Consider the following 24689-nt stretch of genomic DNA (forward strand, 5'->3'; position numbering starts at 1 on the left):
GAGAAGAATTAATATTTTATATGTACAAGAAACAAAATGGGTAGGCGAGAAGGCAAAACTGATAGAAAACTCAAGTTTTAAGTTATGGTACATAGGAAAGAGTAAAGCAAGAAATAGAGTGGGTATTATTGTAGATAGTTCGTTAAAAGATAAAGTTGTAGGAATAATTAGAAAAGGAGATAGAATTATAGCCCTTAAGATAATAGTAGCGAAAGAAACTATGAATATAATTAGCGTATATACACCACAAGTAAAATTTAATGAAACTATCAAATCAAGGTTTTAGGACGACTTAGATAAAATATTAAAAAATATTCTACCAAATGAAATGATTCAACTAGGAGGTGATCTAAATGAGCATATCAGAGTGAAAAATAAGGAATATGATAGGGTACAGGGAGGTTATGAGTTTGGAACGAGAAATAAGAAATAAAAAATCATATTAGATTTTGTGATAGTATATGACTTTAGGTTAGCTGCTAATATGTTTTTTAGAAAAGAGAATAACACTTAGTCACATTCAAAAGTGGGAAGAAGGATAGAAAGATTTTTAAAGATTGCAAGGTCATCCCTGGAAAAAACTTAATTATTCAACATAAGTTAGTAGTGTTAAATACACACCTTAAATATAATATCAATCGAAAGAAAATATATATAACTTTTAGAATTACGTGGTGGAAGTTAAAGGATGGTAAGAAAAAATATATTTTAGGAGAAGATTGGAGTATAAGTATTAAGTGAAATACATGATGATTCTAATACTACATGGGATAAGATGATATCAAAGTTGAAAAATAAGCTTATAAGGAATTATATATTTGTACGAACGAGAAGAATTTTAAAAATATATATATACAATAGCCAAGAAATAAGCTAAGAAGTAGTGGATGAAGCAAAGAATAAAATTTTTAAACGATTATATCAAAAATTAAATACAAAAGCAGGGGAAAGAGATATTTATATAATAGCTAAAGTGAGAGAAAGGAAAACAAGAGATCTTATCAAAATAAAATGTATTAAAGATCAATGTAATAAAATATTAGTAAACGATGGAGAAATAAAAGAATGGTCGAAGAGGTATTTTCATCAACTCTTTAATAAAGGTTTAGGTGACCAACTTAACTTAAGTAATTTAAGTAGGTCAAATGAGCATAGAAATTTAAATTATTATTATAAAATTCAAACTTTAAAAATAGAACAAGCTTTAAATGAGATGCACAATGAAAAAGTCGTTGGACCAAATGATATTCCGATAGAAATATGAAAATGCCTAGGGAAACAAAGAATTGAATGACTTACAAATTTATTTAACATGATATTGAAAATGGAAAAAAATACCCAATCAATGAAGGATAAGTACTTTAATTCTCTTATATAAGAACAATGGAGAATAAGTACTATAGGAGTATTAAATTGCCCCCAGGGCGTAGCGCAGACGGTGGGCGCATGGTATCTATGGCGTAATGACCAGAGGTCGATTCTCAGGAACTGACGACCTGGGGTTTACCCCGCCATGCGCCTATGGCCTGTGTACCTGCATGAATCTCCCTCCATATCCGTGGGACCGGCACTAGGGGGGCCGCTAAGGTAGCGGATCTACCTTTTTATAGGAGTATTAAATTAATGAGTCATACCTTGAACTATGAAAAAAAATAATAGAAAAAAGATTACAAAGGATATCACGGTGACCGAAAATCAATTTCGATTCATACTTAGAAGATCGACAATAGAAGTTATACATTTTATTAGACAATTAATTGAAAAATATCAAGAGCAAAAATAAGGTATGCACATGGTATTCATTGACTTAGAAAAAACTTATGATAGAGTTCCAAGAAAAATTATATGAAGAAATCTAGAAATGAGAGATATTAGCGTAATATATATTGAACTAATTAAGAATATATACGAGTATGTAACGACTAGAGTAAAGACTTCAGACGGAGTAACTGAAATATTTCCAATAAAGATAGGAACGTTTAAAATGATTCGAACATATACTTAGACAGTCAATAAATGCTCCACTTAAGCCATGTGAAATTATGACAAACATACATATCAAACGAGAAAGACTAAAAGAGAGTTGATTAACAATAAAAAAATAAAATAAAATTTATTTAAGATGATGATATAATAGAAAATAAAGCTCAATGACGTAAAAAGATCTATATACTCAACCCATCTAGTAGAATAAGACTTAATTGTTGTAAATCCGAAAATAAATCCCTCCCTCTCAAAGACTCCTAGCATATTTTATCAAGTAAAAATATATTCAAATATTAGGAATATAGATCTATTGATGCTGGGCAAATATTTCTATAAGATATTAGTATCCGGCATTTATGAACATGAACTTGGCAATTATCCAGGCAAGCATCTAAACAGAATACAAAATTGAAGATTGAAGAAAGGGCAACAGCAATATGTAAATATCAAAACTAATGACAATCATAAACAAAACACAAGAAGACGCATTGTGTCTCGTGAATGAGTTGAAACTTTTTTACAATCATTTTCTTTCTCAGTTTGAGTGTACTGTTGCGCTGTAAACAAACCTTGGAAGGGGCCATGGAAACACAGGCTGTTCAATATGACTTCCGTGCATTTTGAAGAAGAGCATCGAGTACATCCTGTCAAACATTCGGTTTACTCGTCGAACATTTGGAAATGTTGAATTTTCCATCACTTCCAAGCTTGAAAAACACTGACCCGGGACAATAAAGAAAACTTCATCTCTCCCTACAATAGGATTCGAGCTGCAAAAATTTATCCCAGAGAACTTGCAATCATGGAAATTTCCAGTTTTCTCCAGCATAGCTAGCTTGGTTTCCAAGCTCTTCCTCGATTCTAAGAATCTGTGTTGATAAATAAAATTGTCAAGATAAAAATTTTAGGTAAGATGTGCAACATGTCAAATACTTAAGTTGCACAGCTATTTGTCATGATAGTTCGGGTTTAAGATTTACCCTTATTAGGGTAAAACCTTAGATTTAATTAATTATTGAGCATACAAAGTAGGTTCAAGAAATGGTGAGTTCACCTCTAAAGCCACAGGCCAGTTAGGTACCATTTGAAAGACCAAAGTCACAAAACAAAAAGTTTGGTCTCGAGTGTGTGTATACAAAACAACTATTTTTTCAAGTTGAGTAGGTTAGATTTAAAGGTCGAGTATGATAGGTTGGAGTTTTACCCATTCAAATCAAACTATTTCCTAGGCCAACACCCACCACCTTAAACATGCTCCAGCACCAAATTGGTCCCCAAGAGGTTCAAAGGTCACTTCTAGTCATTGAGATCCAAGGTTGAAGGATGATACCCTTTCTAAGAAGATTGATGATAAACTCTCTTCATCATGCTTTCTTGACAGAGGTCTTAGGTTGTCACACTTATGAAGGGATCTCTTGAGGTATCAATGGAAAAGAAGTGATCTGGGGCAAACAATGATCGCAAAAGATTTTAGAAGCACATATATTTTTAGCACTCACTCTTTATCATTACATATATAAATGATTCAAAATATTTATCAAGTTAATAATGATTATCAAGTTCACTCTTTTTAACCCTCACACTTTAAGTTACATATATAAATCATACCTCTGCCAATATGTCTTGTTAATAATGATTCAACAACAACCAAATCTTATTCCACTAGATGAGGTCGGCTATATGAATCTTTTTACGCCATTGAGCTCTATCTCCTACTATATCATCATTTATACTTAAATAAATTTTATCTTATTTTATTGTTATTAATCAAGTCTTTTTTGGTCTTCCTCTTTCTCGTTTGATATGTATTTGTTATAATTTCACATCGCCTAACTGGAACATTTATTGGTCATCTAAGTATATGCCCGTACCATCTTAAATGTGTTTCTCGGAGTTTTCCCTTAATAGATATAACTCTGACTTTCTCTCTAATACTCTCATTTCTTATTCTGTCCATTCTCGTATGTCCACATATCCCCTTAACATCTTCATCTCTGCAACTCTCATCTTTTGCTCATATGCTCGAGTCCCCAACATTCAGATCCATATAACACAGCAGGTTTAACTTCGATTTTGTATAATTTTCCTTAAGTTTTAGAGGTACTTTACAATCATATAAAACACCTGACGCTCTCCGTCATTTCAACCATCTTGCATGTATTTTATGTAAAACATCTCTTTCAATCCCTCTATCATTTTGTAAAAATGATCCTAAATATCTAAAACTCTCGGTTCTATGCAACTCATCATCTTCTTATTGGTGCAGAAAGCACCAGATGATCGATCCTAATTTTTGATAATAATAAAAGGTTCAAAATTAAGGATGATTGTAGTTCTAATAAGTCTGACTGAGTGTGCAGAAAGTCCTAAGTGAGTTTAGGCAAGATAAAAGTCCTGATAAATACTAGGCAGGTGGAAAACTCTAGTTGCGGCTAAGCAAGGAAGTGCTAATCCGAGGGACTAGGCAAAAGTCTTAGCATGTCGAGGACATCGAGCGGAAAATCCTACGGGTCAAGGATAGTAGGTGAAAGTCCTGGAGGTCAAGGACACCAGGCGGAAGTCTGGATGAGTCGGGGATCGGACGTCCAGCGGAAAATTATGAAGTATCAAATGCTGAGCAAAAAAGTCCAGTTATCAGTTTGACATTAGGTAAACTTTCCTGAGAGGAGTAAGTGAGAATGTGTTCCCCGTAGAGGAAACAGTAGGCGTCGATTCGACCTAGGATTTCACGAAAATCCAAGTCAGAAACAGACAGTTCGGAGAATGTCAAATATATTATTTCCATATTATTGTTTATTATGCTAACCTTATGATATAAGAAATCATATGGCTGGAAAAAGGGGCTCCAGGTGCCCGATGGTCCGAGCGCCTAGAGTTAGTCTAGGCACCCGGGAAGGGACCGAATGGGGGACTAGCAGGAGCTGAGGTGGCGCACACTGATTGGCCAACATACGTCATAGTCTAAGCACCCGGACGGGTCCGAGCGCTCAGAGATGGATAAAGTTCGTCGGATAGAGTTTCACTGGGGTCTCGCCATGTCAGCCTTGTGGGGGCACCCGAGGCAAGTCCAAGCGCCCAGACAGGGGTATAAAATAAGGATTTGATCAAGAGGAACAACTCATACAACTTTCACACTTGCGAGCTGCTTTACAATGCCAAAAGGCTTCTCCGACGACTACACTCAAGTTTCTTCATTAAGTTGTCATTATATTGTTTTATTTTCATAGAAGTTAAATTATATAATCAATGTAATCCTTCAATCTTACAGTAAATTACCCAACGAAGACGATCAACGATCACGAACCTTGGAGTAGGAGTCGTGCTCCGAATCAAGTAAAACCAACCAGTGTCAAGTTTTATTTTATTCCACTGAAAACATGGAAAAGCCACGAGCGTTATTCAACCCCCCCCCTCCCCCTCCAGCACTTTTCGATCCACACTTCTATCTTAACAATTGTCTCATTATATTTAATATTGTTAAACTTAAATTCCATATATTCTGTCTTTATTCTACTAAGCCTAAAACATTTCTCTTCTAGTATTTCCTACCAAGATTCTAGTTTAGCATCTACTCCTTCACATATTTCATCTACCAATTAATAATGATTCAAAATACCGAAAATTTTTAATTTCAAGAATTTCTTATCAAGATTTATCATGACTATCATCTGGCTGCTTCTCTTGTTTCTCAAGTTATATTATATATTTAATTAGTTTTCTTTAATGTAAATCCCTTACAAAACATTTGGGTTACAAAATCGAAAAGACAAAGAATGATATATGCTATTCTTATAAAATTTAAAAAAAAAAACAAGTTGGGTGCACCCTCTCTATCCAATTGACACAGCCTATTTACCCATTCAATCCAATTAACCCACCTAATCTACTCACTCGATCCTACAAGCCAATCTAACTCAAATAGTCTACCCACTTAGTTCAACCTGTCCGACAGGTCAACTGACCCAATTAAATAATTTAGAGCAACAGACTTACGAATTTGCCAAGTGCAATTAGCTGGACCAATCCAACTTGCTTTTCTAGCCCACCCTGTTCATCCATCCTGATTGGCCCATTTAGCCAATTGTCTATCTGACCTGATCGATGCCATGTAACTCGATCAGCTCAGTTGACACATTCGGACCCAGAAGCACCCAACCCCTTGCCTTATGTGACCTATAAACAAATGTATATACAAATATTTGAAGGGTGGTTGAATACTAATATGAATTCTTGAAGAAATGAAATAGATAAGGAATATGTATTTGGAGAATAGGGCAAGGAATAACAATTCCGTGAATAGAGCAAGGAATAGCTATTACTTATGAATAACAAATTAGAATTCCATGGGAATTGACATTCCAAGTTCATTTTTATAATCAAACATAAGAATACTCATTCCTTAGAATTTATACAAAATAAAATAGTTTCTATGTGAATCAGATGCAGCATTAGTTTCCAAAGTTTCTTAATCAAATACATAGATTTTCAAATTTATTATATTGCATTCACATCATTTAGCTTAATATAGTCTACAAATAGCACAGGAAAAGAAGGCTGATCTTAAATATGATTGACAAGTTCATTGGGAATTTGATGTAAAATGATAGTAACATAGAACTATTCTGGTATAGTTTTATAATAGAGGATACAAATTGTAAAAGTATCACAACTATTATCTTTACAGGCTTAAACTATTAACCTAAATGTTTAGCCCAAGTTAATAATAGCACATCGATGCAAATGAAGAATATATTTCTCAAAAGTTAAGACTTTAAAATAGTTTATTTTAGTAAATCTTTTTCTTTAGGAGACTGCTATGCTATTTAAGGTAGTGTTTTGATTTAGCATTTGACCTTTTAGAAACGTACGGTTTTATTCTACAATTTGATGGAATCCTTTTTAAATATAGGATTTCTTCTGCTACAACATTTTGGTTTGTTTCTTCAAGACTTTTTTAGGTAAAGGATTATTGAACAAAAAAATTGCAATAAATCATGTTTGTTTATATGGTTAAATACAGTATGTCTATTGTAGCTTAATCATATTTACCATGGCAAAGTCAATCAATATAACAAATTATTTCAGCTATCCATATGTAGGTGATATTATACATTAAGAATATCTAACCTGATTATACTTTGCAAGTTGTTCAGCCCGACAAGGTGCACCAGCTTTCAACTGACCTGTGCCAAGTCCAACTACCAGATCAGCAATAAATGAATCTTCAGTCTCTTCAGATCGATGAGACACAATGACTCCCCAGTGAGCGTCTTGTGCTTGCTTCACAACCTCTATAGCCTCTGTGACTGTACCAACCTGATTTACCTGTATTGTAATCCAGATCCAGAAATCAGCCCCCCAAGATTCAAGAATCCACAACTTACCATTTAGAATCTTTAGATATCTGCCCAGTTTTAGGGAGGAAAGATTAAAAAGTGAGTTTACGTGGAGAAAAAAAAAGAGGGAGCAAAGAAAAGCAGGAAGATCAAAACACATCTGTTTATTTCCAAACCAATTTTCAAAAATGATAGAAAAATTAATAAAAATGGATTCTGTTCCAAATGATGTATTTGACCATCTTTCTCCTATTTTACTTTCTCAATTTTATTTTTAAATTTTAAATTTTGAATAATTATTTTCTATCTATTTCAGGGTCTCTATCTTCTCAATCATGAAGGGAAGTCGTGGCACAATAGTAAATGTATTGCTATGTGACCTAGAGGTCACGGAGTCATGGAAACATCCTCTTGCATACATTAGACCCTTCCCCGGACCTACATCGACGGGAGCTTTGTGCACCGCCCTTTTTTATCTTCTCAATAATCCTCCCAAGTAAATAACTTCCCCGAAACCTCTAATTTTTCAATCTTCCCATCTGAAATATAAACACCCTTTTTTCTAACATCCCAAGAAACGAATGCCTATATATTCATATCAGTGTGAACTCATTCAATACCAGCATAGAGTTACTAAGGGATAACAACTGTTCATTGTTTCATTGCCTGGAGCATGTACGCAATTGATTACCTTGAGAAGAAGAGCATTATAAGTATACTCATTTATTGCCCGCTCAATACGTTTTGGATTCGAGACCAATAAGTCATCCCCAACTACCTGCAAAAGATTCTATCAAAAACTTTCCATCTACAAGTCTAAGATAACTCAGGATAAAGAATATACCTGGCATAAACCTAGGGCAGAAAACAACTTTGTATGTTCCCAGTCATCCTTATCAAAGGGCTGCTCAATAGAAACAATTGGATATTCTAGCAGATACATGAATTATTAATTGATATAATCATTATACTTCCAAATGGAATAAATAAAATAAAGAAAAATCAAGTGACTACCTGTACAGAGTTTAGTGTATAACTCAAGCATGTCCTCTCCTGTTTTGAAATTTTGTCCAGACTTGGTTGATATCTTGAAGTCTAAATCATACTTCTTTCCTGATGAGACCAAAGAAATTAAAGTAACATTGATTCTTAAACAATGATGCATCTGGTATCTACTCATAAATCACAATCTAAACAGAGGATAAGACCAAAGGAATGGTTCCAAGAAAAAGATGATTCAAATAATAACCCCCATGATCAGATACCTGAATTCCAAGAGGTCCGGTGCACAATAGGTAAAAAGATAAATCAGACACAAGTTGACATTTTAAAAAACCAAAACAAGTACCGTGAAAAATTAACTTGACATGACATTTGATGAGAACCATGGAAAATCTTATGAAAAGATAAAGCTTGCGTTGCATTTACCAATGCAAAAATCAGTAGCACCGACATCAATTGCCATTTTAATCCTGCTATTATATCCAGCTCGATCAATTGCCTCCTTAGTAAGATCCAAGCATTCAGTGATACTGATGAACAAAAATAATAAAAGGTTAGTTGATCAATATAAATTGCAAAAGAGATAATTGGGGGAGAAAAATTTAGCCACAAAATTGAATGGCATATTAAAACACAGATCAGCATGTACTATATATAGTACATGCTGGCATAACATAATCGTAAGCACCAGAACATCTTGACTGGGACATCATAGCTTTACCACGCCAAGAAGGAATATATCTTTTGAGTTTGTGACATGAGATAACTGTATTTGAGTCAATTATCAAACTAAAAGTTTCTTAAAATAAATAGCAATGACTTTACACTTTGCCATAATTGAAATAGATAGTTATATTAATGCAGTGAATAATAGCATAACTTACCTTGAGATATTCAGTGCAAATCCACCATCATCACCTACATTACATGCGACTGAAGCATATTTCTCTTGAATAATAACCTGCAATCCAGTCAAAGAATGGAATGAGGACAATAATCATAGAATATGCTAAAACAAGCACACTGAAGTTAAAGGAAATTCTTCTAAGTGGAAAAAATGAATTGGGAACTGTAAGAAAATTCTAGAGCTGTATTTCCATAATAATTTGAAATTACCTTAGACTGAGAAGATTACTGAGTATCTGATTTTTGCAATATATAAAATTAGAAACAACAGAAAACTATATCATAAGACTACATAGTTTGTGCTTAAACAACTTCAAAAGACTATATTTGGGAGATTATTTTTACTAAAATCGTGTTTTGCAGATAAATAACAGAGCTTATGGCTTGGGGTGGGCACCTTTAAGTGATGATATGTCTCCGAGCACATCTGCATTGCTTCCTGAAAGCTACTTGCACCAATGGGAAGAATCATAATTTCCTACAATTATAGTAGTAGTTAGCTACAACCTTCACAAGTTTCTTACTGAATTGTTAATTGAATAAAATCCAATGTTTGGAAAGAGGAAAATTGAAGGACAAAAAGAAAATACTCCAGAGTACAGATATATTTCTAAAAAAGAAACTCAACCAAAATTTCAAACTGAATGCATAATCACTGAAACAAAAATATGGGCCAACGTGTATTTGAGAAGATGCTATCACTATCTACTTCACATTAAAATTAAGATTTAACCAAAAATATTGATCATACCTTGCAGCATTTCTAGAGATTCTATGAGCAACCAGTGCAAATAAATTTTCAAAGCAACATTAACTTGAGTCGAGAATAAGGACTAAGAAATTACTTGATTTTTCTTGAACCCATTGCTTTCTAAGGTGATGAAACTTATTTCATAATGAATTTAAAATCTAAGATGAGGTTGTAGATCTCAGAAGCAGCTTTTCTAATCAATTTCCAGCTAAACATATGGATATTAACTTGATTTTCAAATTTTTCTATGACTCATGAATTTGACAATTTTGAGGTAGTTTTCATCATGCAGCATCAGAAACCAACATTTTCCCATAGAGAACAAACTCACAAAAAGAAAATAATATTAAACTGAAGATCAACACAGGGATTAAAGTCTCTTTTAGATGCTCCAACATTGATGCATTCTCCTGAAAACTAAGAAGAAATAACTCATCCCAAAATTAGTTGGTAAATGGATAACTAACATCCTAAAATACCTTATTCTCCTAAACCAAGATTAAATGAAACTATCACATGTAGATCTCCAACAGCCAATGAAAAGAAGAATCCTTGTATCAACTCCATTCTGATTTGCAGTTTTTGTTGCTGAAGGATTTGTACCAAATTCTAATCCCAACCCTACAATAGTCCAAAAGTGTTTTTGTTTGCAATGACATATGGACCAGGTCCAAGTAATTCATGTATTTGATCCAATAATGGGCTCACCACTAAATAATTTCCTACAAAAGGAAATTAATGAGGAATAGGGCTTAGGGTTCTTGGGATATTTTGACAAGGATAGCAGCAAGTGCCTTTCTGCTCTGCTTTGTGGCCAGGTTGTGTGGACAGGCAAGTTAGGTGTTGTCAGAGGATGCCCGGCAGGTGATGGTGAGAAGGAGAAAGCGCTTGGGTCGCTGTTGCAAGTGATCATGAGCATGGAGATTGATCTGGCAGCAATTTTCCTAGATTTGAGAGGAGAAGAGGGTTCTGCTGTACTACAGAGAGGTTCTGGCACAAGGGACATAGGAGGCAAGCGCAGACAGATCTATTCACTGCAAGAAACTGGCATTGATAAGCAAAGGGGTTCAGGTGTGGTTCCACACAGGAGTTTCTACTGCTTGGAGAATCAGCAGTGGAAAAACAAATGTGATCCAATGGAGAAGTATCAAGCAAATTTCACAATTGCTGGAAACAAAGTTGATTGCTGGATGAGATCGACAGATGCAGCAGAGGGGTCTTTTAACCTGCAAAGAGGAAACTCTTAGATTGGTTTAGTAGGTGGAGAGCACCACCACGAGGGAATGAATCCGAAGATCATGCAGGGTCTAGTTAGGGAATGGAGTGCTATGGAGATGAGATGGGTAGTGAGAGGGGCAAGTGCTTTGATGGAAGACAAGCTGATGCAAAGGCATTAGGCTGAAGACAGAAGGATGATGAAGACAGGCAAGTTACCTGTCGGGATGGCAGGGAAGGATTATAAAGGTTTCTATAGGAAAACAAGGTGGTTTGAGGCAGTCTAAGAATTGGAATTAATTTAGAAAATTCTTCTAAGACTTGTATACAACAACAACCAAATCTTATCCTAGTAGGTGGGGTCGGCTTCTTCTAACATTTTTATATAGTTTACAAATTCTAGAAGTTTTAAAATTTTTAAGGATGTTAAATTTCTTAGAGATAAATTAGACCTCTCAAAAGTTGATTACAATTTTAGAGATATAAAGGCATTTTTTAGACGGCTTATGGTGCATTTGGCTAATAGGAATACCAATTTTATTTCGTATGAATTCTCATAGAATAACTATTCTTATCTTTGATAGCAAAAAATGGCCATAGAATCCTTATCCCTATGGAATTATGGATTACTTATTTCAAATTCATAAGGAATATATTGTTCATCTCCTAGTCTAGGAATAACTCCTCCGTATCTATTTTCATACTCCATATAACACATTTGATTGATTCAATCAAGCCAACTAAGTTGGTTAGGCAAGTTGATCCATATGGTCGTCAACCCAAACGAGTTGATTTAGTCTGATGAGATGGTCAAGCCAGAGGATTCAAGCAAGACAATGAGTAGGCTATCTGAGCAGGCCAAACAGGCGAATTGGCCAAAGCAGGTAAGCAGAGCAAGTTGATCAAGTTAATCATAAGAACAACTAAAATAGATTTTGTAAGTAAGATATGTCAAAAAAAAAAAAGGATTTATGTGGCAATATTTATATCCTTTTGAATCAATTAAAGGAATAGCTATTGCTCAAGTCCTCCTTATCTATTTATTCTCTAGGAATAAGTTATTCTTATCTTTTCTATTCCACAAACTAAACACGCTATTAATCTAATTTGAGTGTATTAAAGGAGTTAATATCCTTGTATTGAATTATCTTTAAGTTTAATAATATTTCTCCTTTTCATGAGTCAAGAGTCTGAGTTTTGGACAACACAATTAGTTTGTGCTGCATAAATTAGTATCAAAGCCAAATTCTTGATTTGGTTTTCGTACTATTCTAGGTATCATTCGAGTTTAGTTTATTCAAGTGCAAGACCACTCTGATCTCACTAATCCAACTTTTTTCCCATCCCAAATAGAAGTTGGATCAAATCACCTTCATCCACCATGCCAAGCTTCTCCTACTCCCAATTGCCACAAGACACTCCTCACCACCACTCTTCTTTATTGCCCTTGCACACAACCATATGTCTCCATCCAACTTCCCAACCTCACGACAAACATCACCAAGTGATGTGATTTGCACTATCTCCGCCACCCACAAGGTACGATCTATTCTTAATGAGAACCTATAGCATCACACTTGTCATTTGTTCCATGATTTAAAATTTCGACCCGTGTCGAGGTCTCGGTTTCAGATTGAAACGATACGGTTTTGGTATCGTGCCGTCCCGATGTTGTTTCAGTATTTTTTTTTTGTTTATATATAGTAATTATTTAATGGATCCATTATTGAATATTTGTCATAATTTTAACGTTGGCTGACAACCTAATGCAACCCTCCTCCTTTATCTGGGCTTGGGACCGGCCATGACTAGTCGTGGCGGAGTTATTTATATATAGTAATTATTAGATAAATATGTTTATTGTATATAATTTAAAAATAAGTTGTATATTGATTTTATATAAACTGTTTGAACAACTTAATATGGTTAGAAAAAATAATTAAATATAGTTTTCTTTAAAGACGTAATAATTACTCGAATTAAAATTGATACATCATAATCTATAAATTAATTGTTTATTCATTTAATTAATTATTAGTTTAAATTTTATACACTTAAAATGATAAAAAAATCAAAATATCAATTAAACAATAAAAAATATTAAATAATAATAAAAATTATGAGAATATAAATATAATTTATTAGAATTTTTTTAATTATTTTAGAATTTTTAAATAAATTTAAAATAGTAAAAAAGAATTTTTTATAATATCAATTAATAATTTTTAAATTTCTAATTTTTTTAATTTTAAATATATTTTATAGGGATAATTTAATTAGGATTTATAAAAACCTATTCAAAATATCACACTAGGGCAGCCCGGTGCATGAAGCTCCCGCCATGCGGGATCCCGGAGAAGGATCCATTGTACGCAGTCTTACCCTGCTTTTTGCAAGAGGTTGTTTCCAGGATTCGAACCCGTGACCTTTTTGGTCACATGGCAACAACTTTACCGTTGCGCCAAGGCTTCCCTTCATATCACACTCTAATTGGGAATTGTTTAATTAATTAAGTCTTTTTTTCTTGTTGCAACAGTGATCCCGCAAGTCTCACAAGCGCTGCACGCGCGACACTTCCGCCGACGACGGAGGCATCGCGCAACGCTTCCGGCGCTGGCGGAGGCGTCACGCAACGCTTGCGGTGCCTGCGGAGGCATCACACAAAGCATCCGCCACCGCCAGAAGCATCCTGCGATGCTTCCGGCGACACGGAGGCATCGATCATGAGTAGATGACTAAAGCAAAATTTGTTCGCCTGCTGTTCCAATTTCACTTCCTCACCAGAACGGTAAATTCCAACGATTTCAGGCGGCACGGCTCATCACTTCAAACCCTGATTTGTTCACATAAAACCATGTGAGTCACCTAGTGTCCTTCACAACCCCGCAATCCTTCTACGATAATCAACGAGCACATTACAAATACAGCTAAATAGCAAATCCAGCCCTGCACTAGGGATATAAACGAATCGAGCCGGCTCACGAACTTTTCAAACCGGCTCGAAAACTATTTGGTTCGAATTCAAAATTTTCAAACCCAAACCAAACTCGAACATGTTCGAACTATTTTTTGAGCCGAACTCGACCCCAAATTATTTTGTTCGAAAGTTGGCAAGCCGCTCGCAAGCTTTTATTTATTTATTTATTTATTTATTATTATTATTATTATTATTATTATTATTATTATTATTATTATTATACACTCATCTTCTGTGACTAAACTCTAAACCCTAATGTGAGCGCTGCTTTATGCCTTTGCCATTTCATTTCTCATTTTACCTTCAGACTTTGGATTCTACGATTCTACCCTCATCTCCGGACGCCACTAGTCATCTCCTTCCACTAATCGGTGCTGATTTTTGTAGATTGAAGCTTCAATCGAACAATATAAATGGAAGTACTACGATTTTGCTCCCTTTTATCTTTTAGAATTCAAAAGTTTCTTGTTTTCATTTTTGTTACTGAAAAAATGCTCTCGTCTGTGTCCAGAAAAAATATTATCGTGCTTTCTTGGCATGATCTTCCCATAGGTAATTAACTTTACTCTCTATCATTGTGTGAATAGTACTTGAATTTGACCTTTTTTCTTTCTTATTTTCTGATACAGGATCTGAATCACCAACTTATTTCAATTGTTTAAGAAAATTGACCTTATTTTTGTTTTTTTTGTCTCTCATTAGCGTTAATTTAGAAGAAGTTTTCGTGCATCAGTTGAGTAAGTGGATTCAAAGTTGTCCTCAAGTATGTTTAGATTATTAAATTTGTGAGTTATTTCAAACTTTGTGCATATATATTCTCTGATTTGAAAATCAGCCGTTGATAATTCTTCTGTGCAAGATTTACTGTTCTCAAGTTGTAGACAAAAAGTCAAATTTGTTCTAAAAACATGTGTGCTGAGTGTTTTTTTACTTTGTATATTTATTTGCTGCCTCCCACTAATTCAATCCATTTTTTTAGATGTGGATGGTCCGCAACTCCGCCTGTTCTTAGATTCCCTTGCTTTTATTTTTTTTTTTAAATTTTTTTTTGTTGTTTATTGTTTCATTTTCTCTACTTTCTATGGTTTATTTTAAACTCCCACCACTACAGACTTGTACCCAGGCTCAATATCACAGCAATAATCATCCACAAAACTTGATTAGTATGGCAACTTCTCTTTCAATGAAAAATTCAATAAGTCCAACATTAGGTTCTGATGACGTTGTCAACAAGTAATTGATGACGGTGGTAATACAAACTTGCATGTGGAGAATGATGATAATCCTTTTCATAAACCCAAGAGACAAAGAAGTTTGGAGTATGGCCAGAAATGACAAGTTGATTCAAATGGTGATTCCAAGTATGAGTGCAAACGCTGTCATTTGCTTTTGGCAAAAATAAAGACAGGGACCACAACACACTTGAAGCATCATTTTCTCATTGTGGTAAATCTTTGGAAGCTAAGAAGAAGCATGAAGACAAACTAAGACGACAACAACTTAGTTTTGGGCCTCTAGGTGTAGATCCTACAAGCAGGGCCATCTCAAGCTTCCTTGAGGCCTTAGGTAAAAAAATTTAAAAACAAAGTTCTTTAATATAGTTTCAAATTTTCCTTAACATTTTTCATTTAGATTTGGGACCGAAAATGAGAAGTTTAAAAAAAATATTTTTAAAAAAATAAAAAAATTTATATAAAATTTAGTTTTCTGACTGGTATTTTGATAATAATTTTATTTTTTATTAATAAAATTGTTCAATTATTTAATCTTTTTTAGTCAGAATGTAAATAAGACTTTATTAATTTTAATTTTGAAAATTTTTATTTCTGCTAAAGCATTTTACTTTATATTTTATGGATAAAAAAATCTCTAATTCATATTATTATCGAGGAAGAAAAAGAAAGAGCGAGGAAGAAATATTATCGGCAAGGGAAGAGAAGGGTGTTCTCTGAGAATATCATCAGCGAGAAAGGAGAAACATATAGAATCGCTGATGAGAAGAGAAAAGGGCACAATGCACTGATGAGAGAACGATTAGGATTTTTAAGAAATATTGAGAAAAAAAGAGTTTATTAGGTTTTTATAAAAATAGTGTTGCTAATTGCAAAATAAAATGGGAATCAAAGTAATAATAATAATAAATAAATAACTATGTCAATTAAAAAATGAATTATATTTAAGGCAAAATAGAATCTCATATAAAATTATGGTAGGCAATTAATGAGGAAATAAAGATAAGTGGAAGGTATAAATAGGAAGTGGAATCGATAATGAATTAATTGATAAGGTGTCATTAATGAATTAGCAAGACATTTATAATTAATTAATATTAATGATGTCAATTTAATTTTTTCAATTTCTTCAATTAATTAATCAATGGGCCCCAATAGAATTGAGGCCCTAGGCATAAGCCTTAATGGCCTATGCCTTGAGCTGGGCCTGCCTACAAGTTTTCCACCATTTCACGATGGAAAATTTTGTATGGAGCAAATGAAAGATGCTGCTACTACATGGATTTTGATGCATGACCACCCATTTTCAATAGTGGAAGAGGAAGGTATAAATAGGAAGTGGAATCGATAATGAATTAATTGATAAGGTGTCATTAATGAATTAGCAAGACATTTATAATTAATTAATATTAATGATGTCAATTTAATTTTTTCAATGTCTTCAATTAATTAATCAATGGGCCCCAATAGAATTGAGGCCCTAGGCATAAGCCTTAATGGCCTATGCCTTGAGCTGGGCCTGCCTACAAGTTTTCCACCATTTCATGATGGAAAATTGTGTATGGAGCAAATGAAAGATGCTGCTACTACATGGATTTTGATGCATGACCACCCATTTTCAATAGTGAAAGAGGGAGGATTCGGTATTCTATAGACGTGGAAAGCCTGAATAGACTAGTATATCACGAGCAATTGCAAGAAAGAATTGCTTTATGATATATGAGTCAGAGAGAAAAAGATTGGCTAGTTTGTTGAAAACAACAAGAAATATCAGCCTAACTACTGCTTTGTGGAAGTCAAAGAACCAAAAAATTCAATATATGGTGGTCACTGCCCATTGGATTGATTCAAATTGGAAATTAAATAAATGCGTTCTCAGGTGTTTTAATATTCCTCCTCCTCAGGATGGCCCTCAAATATCTAATGTTGTTCTAGCAAGAGACTGGAGAATTGAGAATAAGGTATATACAGTTTCAGTTGATAATGCCAGTGTCAATGATGTTGCAATAAGAAATTTGTTGAATGAACTTTCAAGGATAAAGAATAATATTGTTTGTGGAGGAAAATTGTTTCATGTTAGAAGTTGTGCACACATCTTGAATCTCATAGCTCAAGATGGCTTAACTAAAATCAAGGATATTGTTGATATTGTTCAGAAAAGTGTTGATTTTATAACGCGAACGGATGCTAGGCTCCTCAAGTTTGCTGAGATTGTGGAGTATTTAAATTTATCTAAAAGAAAATTGATTGATGATTGTAAAACAAGGTGGAATTCCACATACGAGATGCTCAAAGTTGCATTATCTTTCAAAGAAGTTTTTCCAAGATTCAAGGACTAAGAACTAGGTTATGTTGATTGTCCTCCAGAGGAACAATGGGAAAAATTGCAAAAGGTATTTTCTATCTTAAAGGTGTTTTATGGAGCGACAAAGGTAATTTCTAAAACTGAATATCCTACCTCCAATTTGTTATTGAATGAGGTTTATGGAGTGAAGATGATCTTAGATAAAAAAATCTCATGATGAAGAAGAGTTTATTCACAGAATGACTCAAAAAATGAAAAATAAGTTTGACAAATATGAGGGGAATGCAATTTACTGATGTGTATAGGTTGTGTTTGGATCCAAGGTGTAAAATGCGAGTACTTGAATTTGTTTTTCCAAAACTTTATTCTATTGCAGAGGCACAAGAGAATATCACAAATGTTAAAAAAAAATTGTCCACAATTTAGAGATATGTAGATGCTGCCATTGAAAACATTTAAGAATCAAGAAGTTGTTCGGAATCCAAAGGTAGCAATCAGTTTAGTCGAAGTGCTGAAGACAGTACCACTTCATCTTCAGGATGGTTTAAGTTTTCTTCTTATTTAAGAGAGACTGAAATGGTACAGCCAGAAAAATCTGAGTTGGATATTTATTTGGAGGAAGGATGTCATTGGTATGATCCAGATGAAGAATTTGATGCTTTGAGTTGGTGGAAGTTGAATACATATAAATTTTGAATACTATCTACTTTAGCAAAAGATGTTTTAGCCATACCTATCACCACAGTTGCTTCAGAAGCTACCTTTAGAGCAGGAAGTCATGTTATTGATAAGTATCATGCTTCTTTAACTCCCACTACTGTGGAAATGCTGACGCGTGGAGTTTGGTGCCGAAAACGATATGGAGTGACAAAGAAAGCAAAGGTAAGAAAAATTAAGTACATTTGATTTTATATTGTTAAATAATTTATTTATTTCTATTGATTGCAGGCTGAAAAACAACATTTGATGATTGAGTCAACATATTTATTTATTAAAGTTAACATCATGATTTTGTTTTTTAGTATTTATTGTTCATTTAATCATAGAAAACTTGCATTTATTTTATTCAAATACAGGATTGGAAGACTTAAAGAAAAGATTTTTAGAAGGTAAACAATTATATTAAGCATTCTTGTATATGTATTAATTTTAGAAATGCAAATACTCATACATTTATAATTTCAATATGATGTATGATTACTGTTTTTAACAGAAAATTATTTACTTTATTTGATTGCAGGAGTTTGGTGCTGGAGTCTAACTAAGAAGCGTTGGATCAAGTGATTTTGTAATTTGTTGATTTTGTGGGATGAATAACTTATTGTTCATGTTAATGGGTGTGATATTTATTGTTTAAGTTGTTTTTTTATGGACTTAATCATTTAAATTCAGTTTTATTGTTAATTGGATGTAGCATTTAGAATGATATAATTATATTTATATTTATATAAAAATGTGTATTTCAAGCGAAACCGATCCTTTTCATTTTCAAGCCATAATCCATCAGTGGCTCGAAGAAGCTTGAGCTTGAGCTCGAAAGTTTCGAATCGAGCTCAAACTCGAGCTTTCTATCGAATCGAACTCGAGCTGCAAAAATAACAGTTCGAGCTTCGAATCGAACTTTGAATATCTCTATTCAAATTCGAGCTCGAACTCGAATACTAAAATTTTTTAAAAGTTCAGTTTGATTCGATTCGTTTACAGCCCTACCCTGCACGGTTGTGGCTGCTTCGCTTGTGCACTACTGTAATAGGAAGCATTACAACTAGCTTTTGCAACCACTACTGCCTTCTAGCTTTACTTGATCATGCAACCAATGGTGGATGCATCTGATCACAACCAATAAAAGACCATGTTTGGGCCCTATTCATGCTACCACACAATCCGTCACTTGACACCAGCAAGATATGTGTATCTCTATGAGCAAACTGAGATCAAGTTCCATGATTGTTTTTCACAACATCACATCAACCTCACAAACAACTTAGTCATATGAAGACGTCCAATTGGTCCATCAGTTGTGTTGCCTTCCTATCCTCACACAGACAACAAGAATAGGTCCCAATCATATCATGTAATTAACCAGGCTTCTTTGATGATCTCAGCTTTCTTTGTTCACAAGGAAGGCTAACATTCCTCTTAATCATTCTTGAGCCTCATTTTAAGAAAAGAGAGAGGGAGAGAGAAAATGACAAAGACGTGAAAAGAAAATTCCCAATATTACTGATTACTATAGCAAGAGGTGGTTCCATTCCTTTGGAATCTTGTACAAGATCAAGATTCCATCCCCATTCAATTGTAACTAGTAGCTTACAAGATTGAAATGATCTCGTACAAAACATCTAAAATTTACAAGAGTCAGAATTTCTATCCATTCATCTAGACTCAGACTTCGTGTCAACTTCAACATCTATAAGGCTTGCGTTATTAAAAGCACTCTTTCTATTTTTTAGAAAAAAAAAAGTATTTAATTGGCAATTAAAGTTCCTGCATTTAATTTCTCACAATTTTTCATATTATCATGCATCCCTCAAAATTATAAAATACCTCCATGCATTAATCATCATGTATCATTAAAGTCATTACCTCATATACTCATAAAATCCCTTCGTGCATTAAATTATAAAATCCTTCATGCATTAAAAAATATGTTGATACACCTCATAGACTTAGAAAACAATGTAAAGTATACCTACACACTCACCATCCCTAGAAATTCCTGTTTTACACAAGCATTTACGTTTATTCTTCTAGAGAAAAACTTGATTCTAACGTACGTTTACTAAATTTACCAACTTATCTAACAGTAGTTTATTTTTTAAAATTGGAGAATATGCTAACTTATTAGAAGATATTCAAGCTCAACAAACTTTTCATGAGGCAGACACTAATAATTTGAAATGACTATTGAACATTCGCCTAGAGTTAAGTTGTCCTTGATGAAAGAGAATGATATAGTCCACAAATTGGTGATCAATTTAGAAATTTCTACTAAATTTTATAATTTACAAATTTTATTTTGAATTTTTAAAGGTTTGTTATATATCCTAGAAATAGATTAGACTTTTTAAAAGTTGGTTATAATTTTGGAATAAAATAAGCATTTTTAACTACTTGGTCTTATTTTGAGACCATAAAAAGGATTAGGATCCTATGTATCGAGTTATCTTCAATTCCATAATATTTTTCCTTTTTGTGAGTCAAGAGTTCGAGTTTTCAATGAGGAGATTAGTTCATACTACATCAAGGTATTCAAACTGAGTGGATGCAAACTGTAGTGGATAAAGGAAATACATTGAATCAAGAACCAAATCAAGGGTTAGGCTTTATAACCAATTGATGCAACAACCATGAACTAACAATATCCTGCAGAAAACAAACTCATAAAGAGAAAATATCCCAACATTGACCTATTCTCCTAAACACTAGATAAGATTCCTAATTCCTTTGTAAATAGATAAGTAACTTTCGAAAATAACTTATTCTCCTAAAACAAGTCATAAATACCTAATTTGCAATGCCTTAATCAAAAAAAAATCTTACAACACATAAAAACTATGATTTTCTAAACTATAACCTTCATATATAAATTTTCTCAATTTACACCACTTCATATTGCTGGAAAAAAAGAATTTTTCAAAAATGTGTAGGCTATGCAGATATGATTATTACATTTTTGCATATTATTGATGGTATTGGATTAGTAGAAACCTTGTCTGTTATCACACTTGGTTTCATAGAAAAGTGATGTGTGCATAATTCTAGGACTAGAAATAGAATCACAAGAAACTTCCATGCATTTTGAACCTTATAGCAGTAAATATGTGAACTAGCAAGAAATTTATCAAAAATCTAACATAATAATGTATACACCCTCATAAGAAACCAAACTTCATGCACTACTAATACATGGAAAAATTATATGGATAGCTTCTTGATGGTGTTAATAGCTATACATTCACACATTTAAGTGCCTAACAGAAAAAAAAATCATAATTTGAGGATGCTAATCAGGACAGGTACAGGTCAAACCTGAACAGCCAAATCATTGCATGCATGTTTTCCACCAGAAATCACTGTAACTGCTGGAACAGGAAGCACTAGATTGTTTTTACCAGAAAGATCAGCAATATGTTTGTACAACGGAACCTGTGAAAACGAGGAGATACTGAATAAACTTAAGATTTATAAAAGAAAATAGAATAAACAAACTGATTATATCATACCTCTTTTTCAGCAGCACCAGCCTTGCAAGCAGCAATTGACACAGCTAACATGGCATTGGCTCCAAGCTCAGCCTGCAAAAGAAAGCCTTCAAAAATCTTCTGCCACTATCACATCATTCAACAGTTACACAGATGAGAGAAGCATGATGCAGAGTAATCTCTCCAAAATGAAATTCAGAAGGAAGGAACAATGGTTAATGTTATACCATGTTTACTTGATATGATTTGTTCTCTGAAAAATTAGGGATAACTGAGTTATTGATGCACAATCATGAACTAGCAAATGGATTTTGCAGGAAAGACCATTATTCCGCAAATGACAGAAAGAAATTAAGTATTTTAATTAAGAAATAGTCAGATATGGTGAGCAGATTGCCAACAACTGCAAAAACTGACAAATAGAGAAATTTCAACAGGACTTTTGAGAAACAAAAGCACAGATAGTCAACAGCAATATAGCTTTATTATAAGGGAGAACATTTACCTTATTCTCAGTTTTGTCCAAGTCTATCATGGCTTGATCTATCTGGGATTGAAGCAAAGGATCCATTCCGTTCAATGCTTCTGAAATCTTCTCATTAATTACATTGACTGCTTTTAAAACACCCTTTCCGAGATACTTCCCTTTGTCACCATCACGTAATTTGACTGCCTCGTATCTGATTAAACCAGCAAAGACAGCATTATATTGGGCATTTAGACTTCAAGAAATTTAAAAAAAAAAAACATGGATCTTGTCAACCTCTGACCACTTTTGACTACAAAACTACCTTCAAACGATACATTCACAACTTCAACACTAATGATTCAGCACTTATAGTTTGCAGGAGAGGCACCTTTAGTTTCAGACTGTGAATACCCAACAACAAAAGCTAAGGTAGTAAAGATACTGAGACTCAACAAACCAGTAGGTTTCACAGCATAGTTAATATTGGCAGAGAACAAATTGAATATCTCCAGCAAAAAAGGTAAAACAATTATAAAAGAAACAATTTTTAAGGATAAGGAAGCTACCCTCCAATATATTAAATAAGAAATACTCAAAGTCATAAAATGAGTAGAAAAGGAGCCCTATGCAAGAGCTACATTGCTAAAACTAAGAAAGTGATATCAAGAGTAAAACTATTCAAACCTTCAAGGAACTGGCTGTTAATATTCCAAAACTAGCATCATCCTCTGATATCAGAACATGAATCAAGCCCAAGAATATGATTCTAATGTGATTTGACAGGAAACATCTTGTATTGATAAAATCAGCAAAATTCTTACATATTTAGAGTGAAAGACATTTTTTGAAATCATGTTCTGATCATTTATAGGATGTTTCTTCCAATAAACTGTCTTGAGCATGAACTATCAAATCCCATTCTGAACAAAAGTCGGCACTATTACTCGCTACTGAATAGACAAATAATAATTTCAAAGAGAAAATCTATACATATCACGGTTGGGATCCCTTATAGGGTCGAGGCAGTAATAACCCAATCAGATAACTTTTGTGACACTACTACATCACAAAAGAAGAGTATACAATTGAATCACATACATTCCAGTGGTGGCGCTGCTTGGAACAGATGCACGATACATGCCCTTGTTGGTGTAGAGATCGACTTCCACAGTGGGGATCCCTCGGCTATCCAAGATCTGCCGTGCTTTGATCTTGGTGATGACAGGAGGGACAGCCTTCCGCATGTGATTGGACTGCCAAAGGAAAGAAAACAGTGATGATCAGAGAGGCAACAGAAAATCCAACAGAGAATAACAAATGGAAAGCGGTAGCGCAGATGGGAGGGAACTCGCACAATGAAGAGGACAGGATCCGAGGCCTTGGCCCGGACGGCAGCGTTGACGGCATCCTCGATCTTTCGGGAGAGCATGTGTTTGTCGAGGTACTCCTGCACCGACATATTTTCCTTCTTTCTTCACCTCCTCCGGCGTCCTCGTAGTCTCCGACAACGCTCGCCTTGGATCCCAGGACTAAGGATCTTGCGATGGCCAATTGAGGTGATACGTCTCGGTGGATAGTCGCCGCTGCAAGCCCAGAAGTACGAGGCGAGACGGAGAGGGTTGAGCGGAGGATGGCCCTGCGACGGTTTAGCCTGTTGTAAGGTGCTGCGAACGATGCCATCGGTAAACAAGTTCGAACGGATCGAAGATGGACCTGTGGTTTCGGGTTTGAATCCGATATGTAAATTTTGTTGAATACTTTCTTCCAATTTCAATTGTACTGGTGGAAAAGACCCGCATCCATTTGTCACATATTTCAGACCCGATCCTATAAAAAAGAGGTATATAAGGACATCCACAGTGAGAAACTCCCACTCCATATGGCAGTACGGAAGAAGTTACCTCCCATATCTCCCTCCCATAGTGGGAGGTAGCTTATTCCTCATTTGGCAAGGAGCGGCTCCAAGCCACTCCTTCACCATTTTTTTTTTTATTTTTTTAATTAAAATAAGTTTTTTAATTTAAATATAATATTAGAGATATTTTTTTAATTAGGATATATATATATATATATATATATATATATATATATATATATATATATATATATATATATATGATGTGGAGGTTTAAAAAATTTGAATCGGTGAAAGAGTTGTTGAAAGGTTTTTTGATAGTGGAAAGATATATGAGGTTTTTTACTTTTGATATGGTGTGGATGTGGCAGCGAAGGAACTCTCCGAGAGACCCAACGATTATGGATGCTCTAAGCTTGGATATAAAATTGAATGCAATGTTAGATGACA

The 24689-nt window shown here is 34.1% G+C and overlaps 1 protein-coding gene across 1 annotated transcript; it reads right to left on the bottom strand.

Annotated features, from left to right (window-relative positions):
* Nucleotides 1–2372: 2372 nt before the first annotated feature.
* Nucleotides 2373–24059, bottom strand: LOC122045649 (cytosolic enolase 3-like). The gene is made up of 13 exons (XM_042605965.1): nucleotides 23739–24059; nucleotides 23483–23637; nucleotides 22421–22595; nucleotides 21937–22008; nucleotides 21743–21859; nucleotides 9628–9708; nucleotides 9209–9285; nucleotides 8751–8854; nucleotides 8337–8435; nucleotides 8167–8252; nucleotides 8014–8100; nucleotides 7114–7311; nucleotides 2373–2855 (listed from the first exon to the last, which is right to left on the bottom strand). Exons 1-13 carry the CDS (start codon nucleotides 23841–23843, stop codon nucleotides 2787–2789), a joined length of 1425 nt encoding a protein of 474 aa, XP_042461899.1. The 5' UTR covers nucleotides 23844–24059; the 3' UTR covers nucleotides 2373–2786.
* Nucleotides 24060–24689: the final 630 nt, after the last annotated feature.

Source organism: Zingiber officinale, chromosome 2B (genome assembly GCF_018446385.1).
Source record: "Zingiber officinale cultivar Zhangliang chromosome 2B, Zo_v1.1, whole genome shotgun sequence".
In the NCBI taxonomy this organism is placed as follows: Eukaryota; Viridiplantae; Streptophyta; class Magnoliopsida; order Zingiberales; family Zingiberaceae; genus Zingiber; species Zingiber officinale.